Source organism: Melanostigma gelatinosum (genome assembly GCF_949748355.1).
Source record: "Melanostigma gelatinosum genome assembly, chromosome: 22".
Taxonomy (NCBI): Eukaryota; Metazoa; Chordata; class Actinopteri; order Perciformes; family Zoarcidae; genus Melanostigma; species Melanostigma gelatinosum.
Genome location: NC_136655.1, coordinates 1,846,812 through 1,862,074, shown reverse-complemented (window position 1 = coordinate 1,862,074; position 15,263 = coordinate 1,846,812). Strand labels below are relative to the sequence as shown.

Genomic DNA, 15,263 nt, shown 5'->3' with positions numbered 1-15,263 from the left:
ATCATTAAAACCATTCTCTGCTCCATGTTGAGGAGAAAACTCAGGTGAACAGACTTAGGTCGAGGCGTTTAGCTCAATTCAAGCAATAAGGTTTGTTTGTAACAGAAGTATTATGTCCAGCAGTTAAACGTGCATGGACCTAGAAAAGTTCACTCTGTAGGAGCGAATGAAAAGCTAAAAAAGGCGCTGAGACAGAGTGCGCATGCGGTGTATAGGTTCCCCTGATGGAGCCTATTGGTTAAGGCAAAGTCACAGGCGGAGCTGTGTTTAGCAGAAGAGCAGCCTGGTTTCCGCCCTAATCTGGTGGTTTAAGCAAGTGTTTCTTTCAGGTCCACTGTATCTGTTTCTATCGTGCGAACAGGCGACAGAATGCCCTGCTCGGAGTTTTTGACCTACTTACAGTGACCTCACAACTCCGCAATATAAGCTTACAAGTATAGCGCATATTATTTAACATTGAATGAATATATTTTTATTTACAGTATTGGGGCGATTCAAGAGAGGTGATGTTGGACATGAGATTAGAGGAACAAGAACTTGGGAACTGCATTGCCTGCTGTGTCGAATATCACCTGACACGACCCAAAAAGCCCAACACCGTCTGCAAGTTCTTCTTGTCTGTGGGCAAAGCCATCTCCAACATCTTCATATGTGGAAAGGAGGTTCGGGAAACAATCTCCATGGATAGAGCAGAAACATCACAGACAGACGGGGTGTGTTCAGCTGATGAACTTTATGAACCTTGGCCAGGTGCAACGGCACAGGAAGAACTAAAGAACGATGGTTCTGATTCAGCAACTGGCTCAGTACATCAGGACGAACTTTCTGAACCTTGGCCAGGTGCAACGGCACAGGAAGAACTAAAGCATCCTGTCTAGCTGCATCACTGTGTGGGGCGGTAGCTGCACCCAACACAGCAGAAAAGCACTACAACGCATTGTAAAGACAGCCGGAAAGATCATCGGTGCCCCACTCTCCTCGTTACAGGAAACATACACCACCCGCCTCACCCGGAAAGCCACTCAAATCGCAAGCGACACCAGTCACCCTGCACATAGTCTGTTCAGCCTCCTACCCTCTGGAAGAAGGTACAGGAGCCTCCGCTGCCGCACCACCAGACTAAAGAACAGCTTCACCCACCAAGCTGTCAGGACACTGAACTCTCTCCCCTCACTCCCCCCAATCATATCCTCCAGCCTGACGGGAAGCTGAAGCTGACCCCCCCCCCCCCCCCCAGTACAGAAGTACTGTAAATATGTATCCATATTTATATTATATTAATTGCCCACTTTTCACACACACACATACACACACATTATTATATTAATTGCCCATTTTTACCATTATTATATCAATTGCCCCTACATTATTAATTATTATATTAATTGCCCACTTTTCCCGTTTTTATGTGTATTGAACGTTCCTATGTGTATTGAATGTTTTATTGTAGTATAGTATATGTTTTAACTAGGATATCTGTCTTTACCTAGCCTAGGAAGTGTTTTATGTGTCGTGCTTGCACTTTATGTTCCACCGTGGGAGAGTGGGAAACGTAATTTCGATTCCTTATATGTCCTGACATGCAAGAAATTGACAATAAAAGCTACTTTGACTTTGAGAACGCAGGTTCTGATTCAGCAACTGGCTCAGTACATCAGGACGAACTTTCTGAACCTTGGCCAGGTGCAACGGCACAGGAAGAACTAAAGAACGCAGATTCTGATTCAACAAATGAATCAGTATATGCGGACGAACTTTCTGAACCTTGGCCAGGTGCAACGGCACAGGAAGAACTAAAGAACGCAGATTCTCATTCAACAAATGAATCAGTATATGCGGACGAACTTTCTGAACCTTGGCCAGGTCACAGGAAGAACTAAAGAACGAAGATTAGTTCAGGTATTCGTGGAGGAGCTGGTTTCGCGGATATCAAAAAAAACAAATCTGAACTGGACCAAGTGAAGAGCCTGTAATTAATCTGGGCATCACTCCCCTTCACAGAGGTCCAACTTCCTTATTAGGACATCTGATAACTTCTACTGTGATCGTAGAAGTTTTAATATTATTAGAACATCTGATAACTTCTCCTGTGATCGTAGAAGTTTTATTATTATTAGGACATCTGATAACTTCTACTGTGATCGTAGAAGTTTTATTATTATTAGGACATCTGATAACTTCTACTGTGATAGTAGAATTTTTATTATTATTAGAACATCTGATAACTTCTCCTGTGATCGTAGAAGTTTTATTATTATTAGGACATCTGATAACTTCTACTGTGATCGTAGAAGTTTTATTATTATTAGAACATCTGTTGACTTCTACTGTGATAGTAGAATTTTTATTATTATTAGAACATCTGTTGACTTCTACTGTGATAGTAGATGTCCTGGCATCCCCAGGACATTTCCTTCTGGTCTCTCCCCCGCACATCCCTGTCTCTCTATTTAAACACACTTGTCACTTTTAACATTTCATACACTTCACTTGGTTTACAGTCCTGTTATCTGTTTTTGTGTGCACTTTATTCCATATCCTATATTCCATATCTTATTGTACATTTCAAATGTTTCTATTTCCTGCACTGTGCTGACTGTTTTTGATAGTTAAGTGTTATTTGATAGTTTTATGTTATTTTGACAGTTAAATGTTATTGTTGAATGTTATGCCTTCCGCCACGACAAATTCCTTGCAGGTGAAAACTTGCAAAATAAATGTGTGATTAAAAACACAAAACTTCAAAGCGCGCACGCGCACACACGCACACACACGCGCACACACACACACACACACACACACACTGAATATATATTCAAAGTGTGTGTGTATGTATATATATATATATATATACACACACACACTTTGAATATATATATATATATTCAAAGTGTGTGTGTATGTATATATATATATACACACACACACTTTGAATATATATATATATATATATATTCAAAGTGTGTGTGTGTATATATATATACACACACACACTTTGAATATATATATATTCAAAGTGTGTGTGTGTGTGTATGTATATATATATATATATATATATATATATATATATATATATATATATATATATATATATATATATATATATGATAGGCTAGGTAGGGCCATCTTATCAATTTCAGCAAACATCCAAGTATGATTTAATGCAAAAAAATATAAGTGTCAAACATGCATTATTACTTGGCAGTTAAATATTTAACATGTATTCCAACACGAAAACAATCAGTAAATAACACTTATACAATATAATATAACATGTTCATTCATTGAGATGCCCCTATGGACCTTGTTATAGGAGGTAAAGATCAGGAGAAGTAAACATGAAGTGTAATTCTGAATACTGATGTTAAGGATCACCGTGTGTCTCACTTTACATGCATTTCCGGAACTCCCGTATAACCCCCAGTATATGCGCAAGTGCGTATGTGACAGGAGCTGCCATTTTTTCCGGGGGAGTGACCAGCTTATCCAGCTACCTTCACTGAGCCTGCGCTGGAGCAGGTTCAAGCTTTTGGATGCGTTGCCATGGTGATTTTGCCGAACTTGCATCGTGGAACCGAAAAGCCTGATCTACATCATCTTATCCTGAAAAGTATCCGGCTAACTAAGTTAGACACGTACGTGGAACGGGGCCCAGACGTCATTAATGAATGCTGACAGGTCTCCACCTCACAGAAACACTTGTTGTATTTGAGCATTCATAACTTTTTACATCCTACCAATGGTCTGAATCCAGTTGAAGACATTTAACCTGAAGCTAAACACACACAGTCTCTCCCAGCTGAAGGATACAAGCCACCGTCGTCTTCCTCCTCCTTCGTGCAGCGATCGTCACCTCGTCATCTCGAACCACCGGAGACAGCAGCTCACCCTGACCCCTGGAAGGAAAGACGAGTACGCAAATACACACGCAACACATACTACTTCTTACCACTGAAAGTATCATGTACCATTCTTCGTTTTATTCAATACCTTTCATTGCAGCACAAAAACTTGAATCAAATCCCTATATTTCATATTTTAATGTTCATTAGATGATGAAACGTTATGGTAAAATAAACTTAATTTCTGAGTTTCTTCTAGATGGAAGACCGTAAAGGACTCGAGTGTTTTAGTCAAAGAACCCTTTATTGTGGCAGCGTTTACGTATTGAGCTTGAAGCAGAAGAAGAAGTTCTTTGCTTGTAATGAAACGTAAGAAGTTCTGTTGATGTGAGACAAATGTTTCACCACTGAAACTGTACTTTTGTACGTTTCTAGCAGTCTCGTATGTGTTCGACCAGCTGGAAGACGTACTTTAGTAGAAGTAGTAGAGTAACTCTGTTACAAGTAAATTCTACTTCAGTGAAAAGTATCTAAGAATACCTATAGTCATTATGCAGAAAGGCTCATTTCTAAATCATAAACAATATCTTGATAGATTTTAAATATGAATGCAGTAATGTGTTCATCACTAACCGTGGAGCTACTTTTAAAGAATACTGCTGAGTATCTTAAACTATAATAATACATCATAATATATTTGTTAATTTGTATTTTTGAATGAATAATCTGTGTAACAAACTACATTTCCCTCTGAAGAGTAGTGGAGTAACGTTAGAAGTATACAGTAGCAGAAAATGGAAGTACAAGTACCTCAAATTGTATTGTACAATAGTAAATGCACTTAAGTACGAATACATAACGTAACTAACTAGTTAACTAACTATTCATTAACAGCTGAAAGCACTCCCTGATAGACAGTAATACCAACTGTACTAACGACAATAAACAGCTGTTTGTCGTTAGTTCATTCAGCGGTGATAATTTAAACTTTGTGTAATCAATAACAGATCATACATATATATTATCTCCAATAACTGACCGAGAACCACGTGTTTAGCGATGGTTAAAACATGTCAATAGTACACAAACCAGCATTTATCCTGATTAGCATCAGCATGGATTATGAACGGTTTAGTTAGCCACCAGCTAACACAGTAAAATAGCCGCAATAGCAGGCTAAATAACAAGCTAACGGTTCGACGGGAATAATTAAAAATATAACATGTGTATAAGATGATTCATGTTCAAAACCCAGTGAAATGTAATTTACCAGTCCATGATAGTGGGCTACAAATTCCCGCTTCACGAGGATTGACAGGCTTCTTCTTCGTGATAATTGATTCTTCTTCGTCTTCTTCTTCTTCTTCTTCGTCGTCTTCTTCTTCTTCTTCTTTTGCTTTCTCGGTAGATTGGATGCCGTGAGACACTATGCTGCCCCTATAGTTCAGTGCTTATATACTGCATTCCCACTGATGTAAACATGTAGAAATATTGTAAAAATGTAAAACAAAACTTCAGTAAAAGGATTTAAGCATAATCAGGAAAATTACACGTTTTATTTTAAACGTTTTTTTTTTTTTTTACACGTTTTGTACGCAAACAACGGACGTGCATCACGTGTCGTTCACGTGATGTCACAAAGGCTTGAAATAGAACGATGCGCTGCGTCCGTTGTTTGCGTTCTGTCTCGGGATTGTGTTATGTCACGTGATCGCCTTTGATGTCGCTGAGTCCGCTGTTTGCGTTATAGAACCTCTGTGCGTCACCTCTGTGTTCTAGAACCTCTGTGTGTCATCTGTGACGTCACGTGATCGCCGTTGATGTCTTTCACAGACACTTGTCATAGTACCCCAGTGCCTGAGTGTAGAGTGATAATCACAGACCTTTACCTGAGATCCTTACAGAGAGTTAGACTACAATGACATTAGCAATGGATAAACAGAAACCTCATCATTTGAATGATGAACTGATAATCATGTCCCTGACACAACCCAAAAAGCTGGATAGAGCAGAAACATCACAGACAGAGGAGGTGTGTTCAGCTGATGAACTTTCTGAACCTTGGCCAGGTGCAACAGCACAGGAAGAACTAAAGAAAAGGTCAGTTCAGGTATTCGTGGAGGCTCTGGTTTCGCGGATATTCAAGAAAACAAAACTGACCTGGAACACTGAAGACCACGAGGCCATCACTATGCGTCTGTTTGACAGAACGTGGATCGAAGTCCAAGATATCGATTTTGATCCAACAACATTAAAAAATCTTGACAAGGCCATTTTCAAGAAACTTTCTTGGTATTGGGGCGATTCAAGAGAGGTGATGTTGGACATGAGATTAGAGGAACAAGAACTTGGGGACTGCATTGCCTTCTGTGTCAAATATCACCTGACACGACCCAAAAAGCCCAACACCGTCTGCAAGTTCTTCTCGTTTGTGGGCAAAGCCATCTCCAACATCTTTATATGTGGAAAGAAGGTTCGGGAAACAATCTCCATGGATAGAGCAGAAACATCACAGACAGACGGGGTGTGCTCAGCTGATGAACTTTCTGAACCTTGGCCAGATGCAACGGCACAGGAAGAACTGAAGAATGCAGATTCTGATTCAACAAATGAATCAGCATATGAGGACGAACTTTCTGAACCTTGGCCAGATGCAACAGCACAGGAAGAAATAAAGAATGAAGGTTCTGATTTAACAGCCGCCTCAGTATATTGGGACGCACTTACTCCACCTTGGCCAGGTGCAACGGCACAGGAAGAACCAAAGAACGCAGATTCTGATTCAATAAATGAATCAGAATATTATGACGCACTTTCTGAACCTTGGACAGGTCACAGGAAGAACTAAAGAACGCAGATTAGTTCAGGTATTCGTGGAGGAGCTGGTTTCGCGGATATCAAAAAAAACAAATCTGAACTGGACCAAGTGAAGAGCCTGTAATTAATCTGGGCATCACTCCTTCACAGAGGTCCAACTTCCTTATTAGGACATCTGATAACTTCTACTGTGATAGTAGAAGTTTTATTATTATTAGGACATGTGAACTTCTACTGTGATAGTAGAAGTTTTATTATTATTAGGACATGTGAACTTCTACTGTGATAGTAGAAGTTTTATTATTATTAGAACATCTGATAACTTCTACTGTGATAGTAGAAGTTTTATTATTATTAGGACATCTGATAACTTCTACTGTGATAGTAGAAGTTTTATTATTATTAGGACATCTGATAACTTCTACTGTGATAGAAGAAGTTTTATTATTATTAGGACATCTGATAACTTCTACTGTGATAGTAGAAGTTTTATTATTATTAGGACATCTGATAACTTCTACTGTGATAGTAGAAGTTTTATTATTATTAGGACATGTGATAACTTCTACTGTGATAGTAGAAGTTTATTATTATTAGATCATCTGATAACTTCTACTGTGATAGTAGAAGTTTTATTATTATTAGGACATCTGATAACTTCTACTGTGATAGAAGAAGTTTTATTATTATTAGGACATCTGATAACTTCTACTGTGATAGAAGAAGTTTTATTATTATTAGGACATCTGATAACTTCTACTGTGATAGTAGAAGTTTTATTATTATTACAACATCTGATAACTTCTACTGTGATAGTAGAAGTTTTATTATTATTAGGACATCTGATCACTTCTACTGTGATAGAAGTTGACAGATGTCCTCATAATAATACCTTAATATGAATAAATTTGCAGTAATAGTAATATTTCCATTGTTTTTATTTATTACACGCCATATCATAAGATACGTCCATGTTTAATATATATACACTTCATGTAGTGTGTGCCTATTACAATTACATGATATACATTACCTTATTATATCGTGTATATTGTATTCATTCGAGGTACTGTAATTGCTCTTTTAATGTATTGTCATAGCAGAAGCCAGCATGTAACTCAGGTAATTTGAAAACAGGGATTTTAAAAGTGATCAATAATGCAATAGAACATCTGATAACTTCTACTGTGATAGTAGAAGTTTTATTGTTATTAGAATATCTGATAACTTCTACTGTGATAGTAGAAGTTTTATGATTATTCGAACATCTGTTAACTTCTATATATATATATACATATATATGTATATATATATATATGTATATATATATATGTGTATGTATATATATATATATATATATATGTATATATAGGCCCTTATGTTCTTAACTTTTTTTTTCTCCTATTTTATTCTATTTTATTCTATTATATGTTATATGTTCATGTCTATATTACACTGTGGGACTGCAAGAAACGGCATTTCGAATTTTCTGTATGCATAACACATGTGGAAACTTTGACAATAAAGTGAACTTTGAACTTGAACTTTGAAAAAAAAAAAAATATATATATATATATGTGTATGTGTATATATATATATATATGTGTGTATATATATATATATGTGTGTATATATATATATATGTATATGTGTGTATATATATATGTATATGTGTGTATATATATATATATATATATATATATATATATAGATAGATAGATAGATAGATAGATAGATAGATAGATAGATAGATAGATAGATAGATAGATAGATAGATATAGATATAATCAGTGGCGGCTGGTGGAACATGTTCTAGGTAGGGCCATCTTATCAATTTCTTATCAATATCCCAGTATGATTTAATGGAAAAAAAATGTAAGTATCAAACATGCATTATTACTTGGCAGTTAAATATTTAACATGTATTCCAACATGAAAACAATCAGTAAATAACACTTATACAATATAATATAACATGTTCATTCATTGAGATGCCCCTATGGACCTTGTTATAGGAGGTAAAGATCAGGAGAAGTAAACATGAAGTGTAATTATGAATACTGATGTTAAATGAAGCTATGATGAGTTTTCACTGTTAATTTAACATCTCTATTACATGTTGATGCCTCCATGACCAAGTTAAGCAGATGAGACTGAGGACAGCTATGTAGAAGAAAAGATGTTCACTTTGTCTAATATGTAGCTTGACAGAGTTCTCCATGTGTGTCCTGGTGTTCTCATGTTTCCTTACCTCCTCATCCCTCACTCCCTACCCTGGTGTTCTCATGTTTCCTTACCTCCTCATCCCTCACTCCCGTAACTGTCCGTGCTGGATCCGTCCCCGTTGTTTTAAAAAGCTAAATAAATGATTAGCATGACGTCATGCAGCTAGCTAACCTGTCTGGTGTACAGCTAGTACAGAAGCTTCATGTACTGCTTCCCTTTCCCGCGAGTCTGCTGTCTGATTGTGAGGTCAGGCTGATCTGATATCAGCTCTTTGGCTGCAGAATCTCCTCAAAGTTCTCCTCTCAAACGGGTCTTGGAGGAGTAGTGCTCGCGCGTAGAGACTTCTCCTGACGAGAACGCCCAGCGAGGGGGCCTGATCGTTCTGGCCCAAAGCTGAATCTATTTGAGGGCGCTGATTGGCTAAATTGTATGTCACTCATTTATATCTTGAATCAGCAATTGGCTAAACTGTTTCATAGACCCGCCTCTTTTGGACCAAAACGATCAGGCCCCCCAAGCTGCGCGTTCTCAGAGTGTCATGCACACAGACAGAGCACGAGCAGAGAGCACACAGGCGCAGAGGACGAGCAGGAAAAGAATATATTTTGCGCAGATATTGCACAGCTGTTAAAGTATAAACTCAGTGTCTGATATGAATAATTCAGAATTATCTATCGGTGTTAGGTCCTGGGTCCGGATACAATTGTGTCTGGGTCCGACAGTTGAGGACCCCTGTTATAGATGATCTCGGCTGTGCTTCACCCTCCAGTCCACTAGGGGCCGCTATTTCTCAACACGCGCAAATGTTCAACGGCACAGAGGAAACAGGAACACACGGGGGGCGGCTTGTAACCCAGAAATCACGGCTGTATTCCCGCAAGGAGAAGAGCAGATGGACCGAAAATCATCCAGGACACTAACGTGAGGTTTCGTCGCTTTGGAGTCCGGAGGTTTGGTGCTCCGACTGCTGGAGAGAGACGTTAAACTCACGGGGTCCGGAGTGAGACGGGTAGAAGAAGAAGAAGACAGATGGAGACCCCAGGTAAACTTTTCTTATTGCGTGGCAGAATGAGAGACAGAGACAGACAGACAAGACAGGCAGACAGACAGAGAGATAAATGTATGTTGTGTCTAACTACCTCGAACTAAATATGCTGCATTAACTGACAGCAACACACAGTATTTAACTGTGCAATATAAATACACCGTGCAATACTCAACTATTCTGTCTGTATATATAATATTGCAATACTACAATTTTATACATATATACTCTCCACTATGCTGCTGTAATTATGACTAATAAAGGATTATGTTATTATTAACTGAAGTACTGTACGTAAGTATACATTTGAGGTACTTGTGGAGCTATAGCACAACACACACTCTGAAATGTACTAGAAGTATAAATACCTCAAACCTGAGTGCATGTAGGTACTTTCCACCACTGCCACACTTTATATAAAGTAGTTGGCAGCTATGACATAAACATGCATTATAAATATTATTAGAATAATGTCATAAAGTAATGAGACAGTTCTGCTGCACAATGAGTACTTTTTACTGCATTTATTTGACAATACTTATGAAGACAGGACTTTTACCAAACAAAGGTATTTTGCATTAAAGTAAAACAGATGTATCGTGTTGAGATAAAACTTTATTAATCCTGAAGGAAGTCTTGTGCCAGAGTTTCATTAAAGAGTACAACACAAGAAGAACAATATAATACAAATGTAAACATATATGAACAATAGAACAACAATTGTTCAGTGTAAAAGAATACGGAGACCAGTGCACGTTAGAGTAACATTAGTTCCTCTGTTTTCGCAGCGTGAACATCTTCTCTGAGTTAAACTCGTCTTTGGGTCGTCAGCCATGTCGCTGCTGAACTTATCGGCCAACCGGCGCCTTGCCGTCGGCCTGCTGGTCAACCTGCTGTCCTCCATCTGCATCGTCTTCATCAACAAGTGGATCTACGTCCGCTACGGCTTCCCCAACATGACGCTGACCCTCGTTCACTTCGTGGTCACCTGGCTGGGCCTCTACATCTGCCAGAAATTTGACATCTTCTCTCCCAAAAGCCTCCCGCTTCGCCGGATCGCGTGGCTGGCGCTGAGCTTCTGTGGGTTCGTGGCCTTCACCAACCTCTCGCTGCAGAACAACTCCATCGGGACGTACCAGCTGGCTAAATCCATGACCACGCCCGTCATCATCCTCATCCAGACCACCTACTACAAGAAGACCTTCTCCACCAAGATTAAGCTCACACTGGTGAGGAACCTCCTTCTCCCCAACTTAAAACTTGTCGGGTCCAGACAATGCGTTTTGTTTTGGGTCCAGGTGGTTGCATGAAGCTCTGGGCTTGTAAAATAAAAAGTTCTTGTTTAACTCTACCTGTCTGTGTCTCCAGGTGCCCATCACGTTAGGGGTGATACTGAACTCGTACTTCGACGTGAGGTTCAACCTGCTGGGGACGGTGTTTGCGTCGCTGGGTGTTCTGGTGACGTCGCTTTACCAAGTGGTGAGTACATATACACACAAAACACACACAAATACAAAGTTGTTTCCGTGAAAATAACTGTCTGTCTGCCTGTCTGTGTGTCTGTCTGTCTGTCTGTCTCTCAGTGGGTGGGAGCTAAACAACACGAGCTCCAGGTGAACTCTATGCAGCTTCTGTACTATCAGGTATGACTTGTGAAGTGATATTATTACAAATAGTATGGATACTGTAACAGTACAAGGGTCACTGAGTACTCTTATCTGATAGAGAGTCTGATCAGTTGTTTTTTTTCACACCGTCGTTTGCATTAGTCATGCTGACGCTGGCTTTCTGCTCAAAGTTGATTTGGGACTTGTTCCCCTTCCTTTAGAACTATGCTTGGGACCCTTTGGCCTTGACTTGGGACTTGAGTTGGAACATGTTGGCTTTTTATTTTTTCACTTGTTGGCCTGGACTTGACTGGAGACTGGTTGGTCTTTACTTGGGACTTGATTTGTGACGTCTTGGTTTTTACCTTGGAGTTGATTTGCGACTTGTTCCTTTTCACTTGGACTTTTAGTTGGGACTTGTTGGCCTTGACTTGGGACTTGTTAGCCTTGACTTGGGACTTGTTGGTCTTGATTTGGGACTTGTCCCCCTTCTTTTGGGAATTGTTGGCCTTGTCTTGGGACTTGCTGAGCTTTATTTGGGACTTGACCTGAGACTTGTTCATTTTTGACCTGGGACTTGACTTGATACTTGATGTCTCAATGTAATAGTATGTTTGTATTAATACTGTGAGTGTGATAGTATTGTGTTTATATCAATACACAATGTGATGTAACGACAGTAATGTATCCTCTCAGGCTCCTCTGTCGTCGGGCTTCCTGCTCTGCGTTGTTCCTCTGTTTGAGCCGCTGACTGGAGACAAAGGAATATTTGGACCCTGGTCTCTTCCTGCTCTGGTCTCTGGACTCAACATGACACACACACCATGCTACAGGCTCCATGCTTTTATTGTGAAGGTCCTGGTGATTTTTTTTACATTGTCTGCTGTGGTAACAGCCTTCTCCTCTGCTTGCCTAGGTGACGGTGCTGTTCTCGGGTGTGGTGGCGTTCCTGGTCAACCTGTCCATCTACTGGATCATTGGAAACACCTCGGCTGTCACGTATCCTCAAATGTATGGAAGTCCAAAGAGACCTTTAGGGCAGTGGTTCTCAACTGGTCTGGCTGCGGGACCCAACATCAGCCCTTAATGACAAGCCGGGACCCACCGCCCAAATTATATAAATATATATATATATATATGTGTGTGTGTGTGTGTATATATATACACACATTCAAGACGTGTAGTAGTAGTAACGTCTCTGTGTAGTAAACAACTGTCAAATCAAATAAAGAAAGCACACATTATATTTTAACAAATATTATTCTCATTTTTCAAATTTAACTAGATGGATTATAAATACATATAAATACATGTTCTTCTCATTTCAAGTAAAATAATGGCTGGATTAAAGAATAAATTACGGAATGAAATTCTATTTAGAAAAAAATATTTTCACTGAATTGCGCTGCAGCTTTAAATTCAGTTCATTCAGGGTGAAGTGAAAAATCCACAATATTATATTTTTCTCATCTTCCAAAAAGAGAAATTAGTGTTTGAAGAATTCACCTCTATGAGTCTGTCCAGTCAGAGTCTAATGACTCTGGTCTCTCTGGACATTTCTCTCTTTTGGAGATCGTGTGATTTGACTTTCACAACCCACACCACAAGTGCCGTAAATGCTGGAATAATTCCGCTGCATAAAAAATGCCCTTCAAAATAAAATCACAATTTTTTTTTTGTCAGGCAAAGGCCCGCGACCCACTGAAAACGGGTCCGCGACCCAAAAGTGGGTCGCGACCCACCAGTTGAGAATCACTGGGGTCTGAAGGGTGATGAGGCTCTAGGTCCTTCTGGGCAGGTGTGAGGCCTTCTATAAGAGTTTTGGGAGGATTTAAGGGGTTTCAGGGATTCTTGGGGAGGTTTTAGGGCATTTTAAGGAACTTTGTATCTTTTAAAATTTATTTCAGAACCTATTTGGTGTTCTTTCTGGCGGATTTGAGAGGTTTGATGGTTTCTTGGGGAGTATTGACGTCTTTGTGAAGAGCATCTTAGTCCTGCTGAAAGAGTTTCAGAAGGTCTTGAGAGAATCTGGTCTTCTTGGGGAGGTCCTGGGGTGCTTTGTCAGGATATTTCTAATCCTACTGAAGGTGTCGCTGAACTTCTTGAGTCGGTCTTTGGTCTTCTTGTAGAGAGTTGAGGGTTTCCTGAATGACTCTGGAGGGGTTTCATACGCGTTGTTGTTCTCCTGACTCCACTTTGCAGCTACAACATGTTTGGTCATTTCAAATTCTGCATCACTCTGATTGGAGGATACCTGCTCTTCCACGACCCGCTGTCCCTCAACCAGGTGAGTCTCTTCCTGTGCTGCTCTGAGGATTCCAAACCGACAACCTTCTGGCTCCAACAACACGTTACCCGTCTGTCTGTCCTCCCGTCTCACTCTCAGGCACTGGGGATCCTCTGCACTCTGGCCGGTATCCTGTCGTACACGCACTTCAAGCTGGCGGAACAGGAGGAGGGGAAGAGCCGCCTGGCTCAAAGGCCATAGGCTTGACTCACCTGTCAATCGACTGCACAGACTCCTGCCATTGGCGCCGGCTGCAGAGACAACTTTATATGTATTTTCTATCTTATTAGGAGTATTTTTTTAAGGATCATCGCGGCCTCCCGACATTTCAACACATCTTCCGCTCGTCCTGCGGTTCTTTGCTCAACAACACTGAAGCAGATGAAAGAACACACAACTTCTTTGGGATGCAGGAGCTCAAATTCAGCTTCGTTTTCTGCCTGTGGCGAGCTGTCGACGGATCGACTGACCGTGGAGACATTCGGTGTCCAATCCAAAGGAGGCGACAGGTTTATGTCATCGTTAAGTTAAAGGACAGACTCCATCAATGCACCAAACCTTCATCTGCTGCTGGAAGCAGGAGCTGAAGTTTACAGAGTTTAATTAAAAAACATCGACTTCTGTCTCCTAAGTGTTCATGAAAATCAATGGATTGTTTAGAACTTCAAAGAAAGATGAGTTATGGGCCTTTTGATGTTTGTTAATTTAATCTGATGTTAATGTTCTCTTTATTATCTGGCCTCCTGTCATGTTGCTGTAAACAAGTCCTCTTCATACAGAGAGGAGGATATATATATATATATATATATGTATATCTATATATATGTATATCTCTATGCTAATAAACTACCAGAGCTTCCACCGTTACGGTTCGCTGTCAGCACAGATTGTCTCGTCGTCGTTCACCAAAGACAAAGTTTGCATGATTTTTACGAAGGTTTTGCGTTGGATGGACGGATGATTTAAATGTTGGTGAACGTTTCAACATTATCCTGATCAATCAAACGGCAATGTTGCTTCACAATCTTTTCTCTGATTAAATGTTTAAATTGAGTGTTTAAGATCAACAGTATTTCAGTTTAGTTTGTTTTTGCTCTTAGTTTCATTCAGTGTTTCTTTAATTTAAGCTTTTCTTTATTCGTCTTTTATTTTGTAGCATTTGTTGACAGGAAGTGTTGCATTTTTGATGATTGTTGGTGAGATTTACTGATTTCTACTTGAGAGCGAAGCTTTTACGATTGTCTTTTCACTTCCCTGTGATGACCGTTCTCCGTGTGCTGAATAAAAAGTGATGTAAAGACTTTACAGCTGCTTGTTTCTCTGCTGATTGACAGGCTGGAGACAGTTTCCACGATGAAGCCTTTGGCCATCAGTATTTGCAGTTTTACAAACTGGGTGCTTTATTACAGTTTATCTTCATCATACATGTAATGTTCATC

General features: G+C 39.7%; 1 protein-coding gene across 1 annotated transcript; it reads left to right on the top strand.

Moving 5' to 3' along the window:
- The first annotated feature begins 9,735 nt into the window (after positions 1-9,735).
- Positions 9,736-15,094, top strand: slc35e3 (solute carrier family 35 member E3). The gene is made up of 8 exons (XM_079294684.1): positions 9,736-9,927; positions 10,719-11,159; positions 11,299-11,409; positions 11,514-11,573; positions 12,234-12,332; positions 12,454-12,536; positions 13,740-13,824; positions 13,924-15,094. Exons 2-8 carry the CDS (start codon positions 10,764-10,766, stop codon positions 14,023-14,025), a joined length of 936 nt encoding a protein of 311 aa, XP_079150810.1. The 5' UTR covers positions 9,736-9,927; positions 10,719-10,763; the 3' UTR covers positions 14,026-15,094.
- Positions 15,095-15,263: the final 169 nt, after the last annotated feature.

What these genes read in the sequence shown, in the direction of transcription:
- slc35e3 (XM_079294684.1), top strand. Translation starts at nt 10,764, where the DNA reads ATGTCGCTGCTGAACTTATCGGCCAACCGGCGCCTTGCCGTCGGCCTG. An exon ending in CCTGGTCTCTTCCTGCTCTG is followed by an intron (nt 12,333 to 12,453) that starts GTCTCTGGACTC and finishes CTGCTTGCCTAG; the next exon opens with GTGACGGTGCTGTTCTCGGG. An exon ending in GGAAACACCTCGGCTGTCAC is followed by an intron (nt 12,537 to 13,739) that starts GTATCCTCAAAT and finishes TCCACTTTGCAG; the next exon opens with CTACAACATGTTTGGTCATT.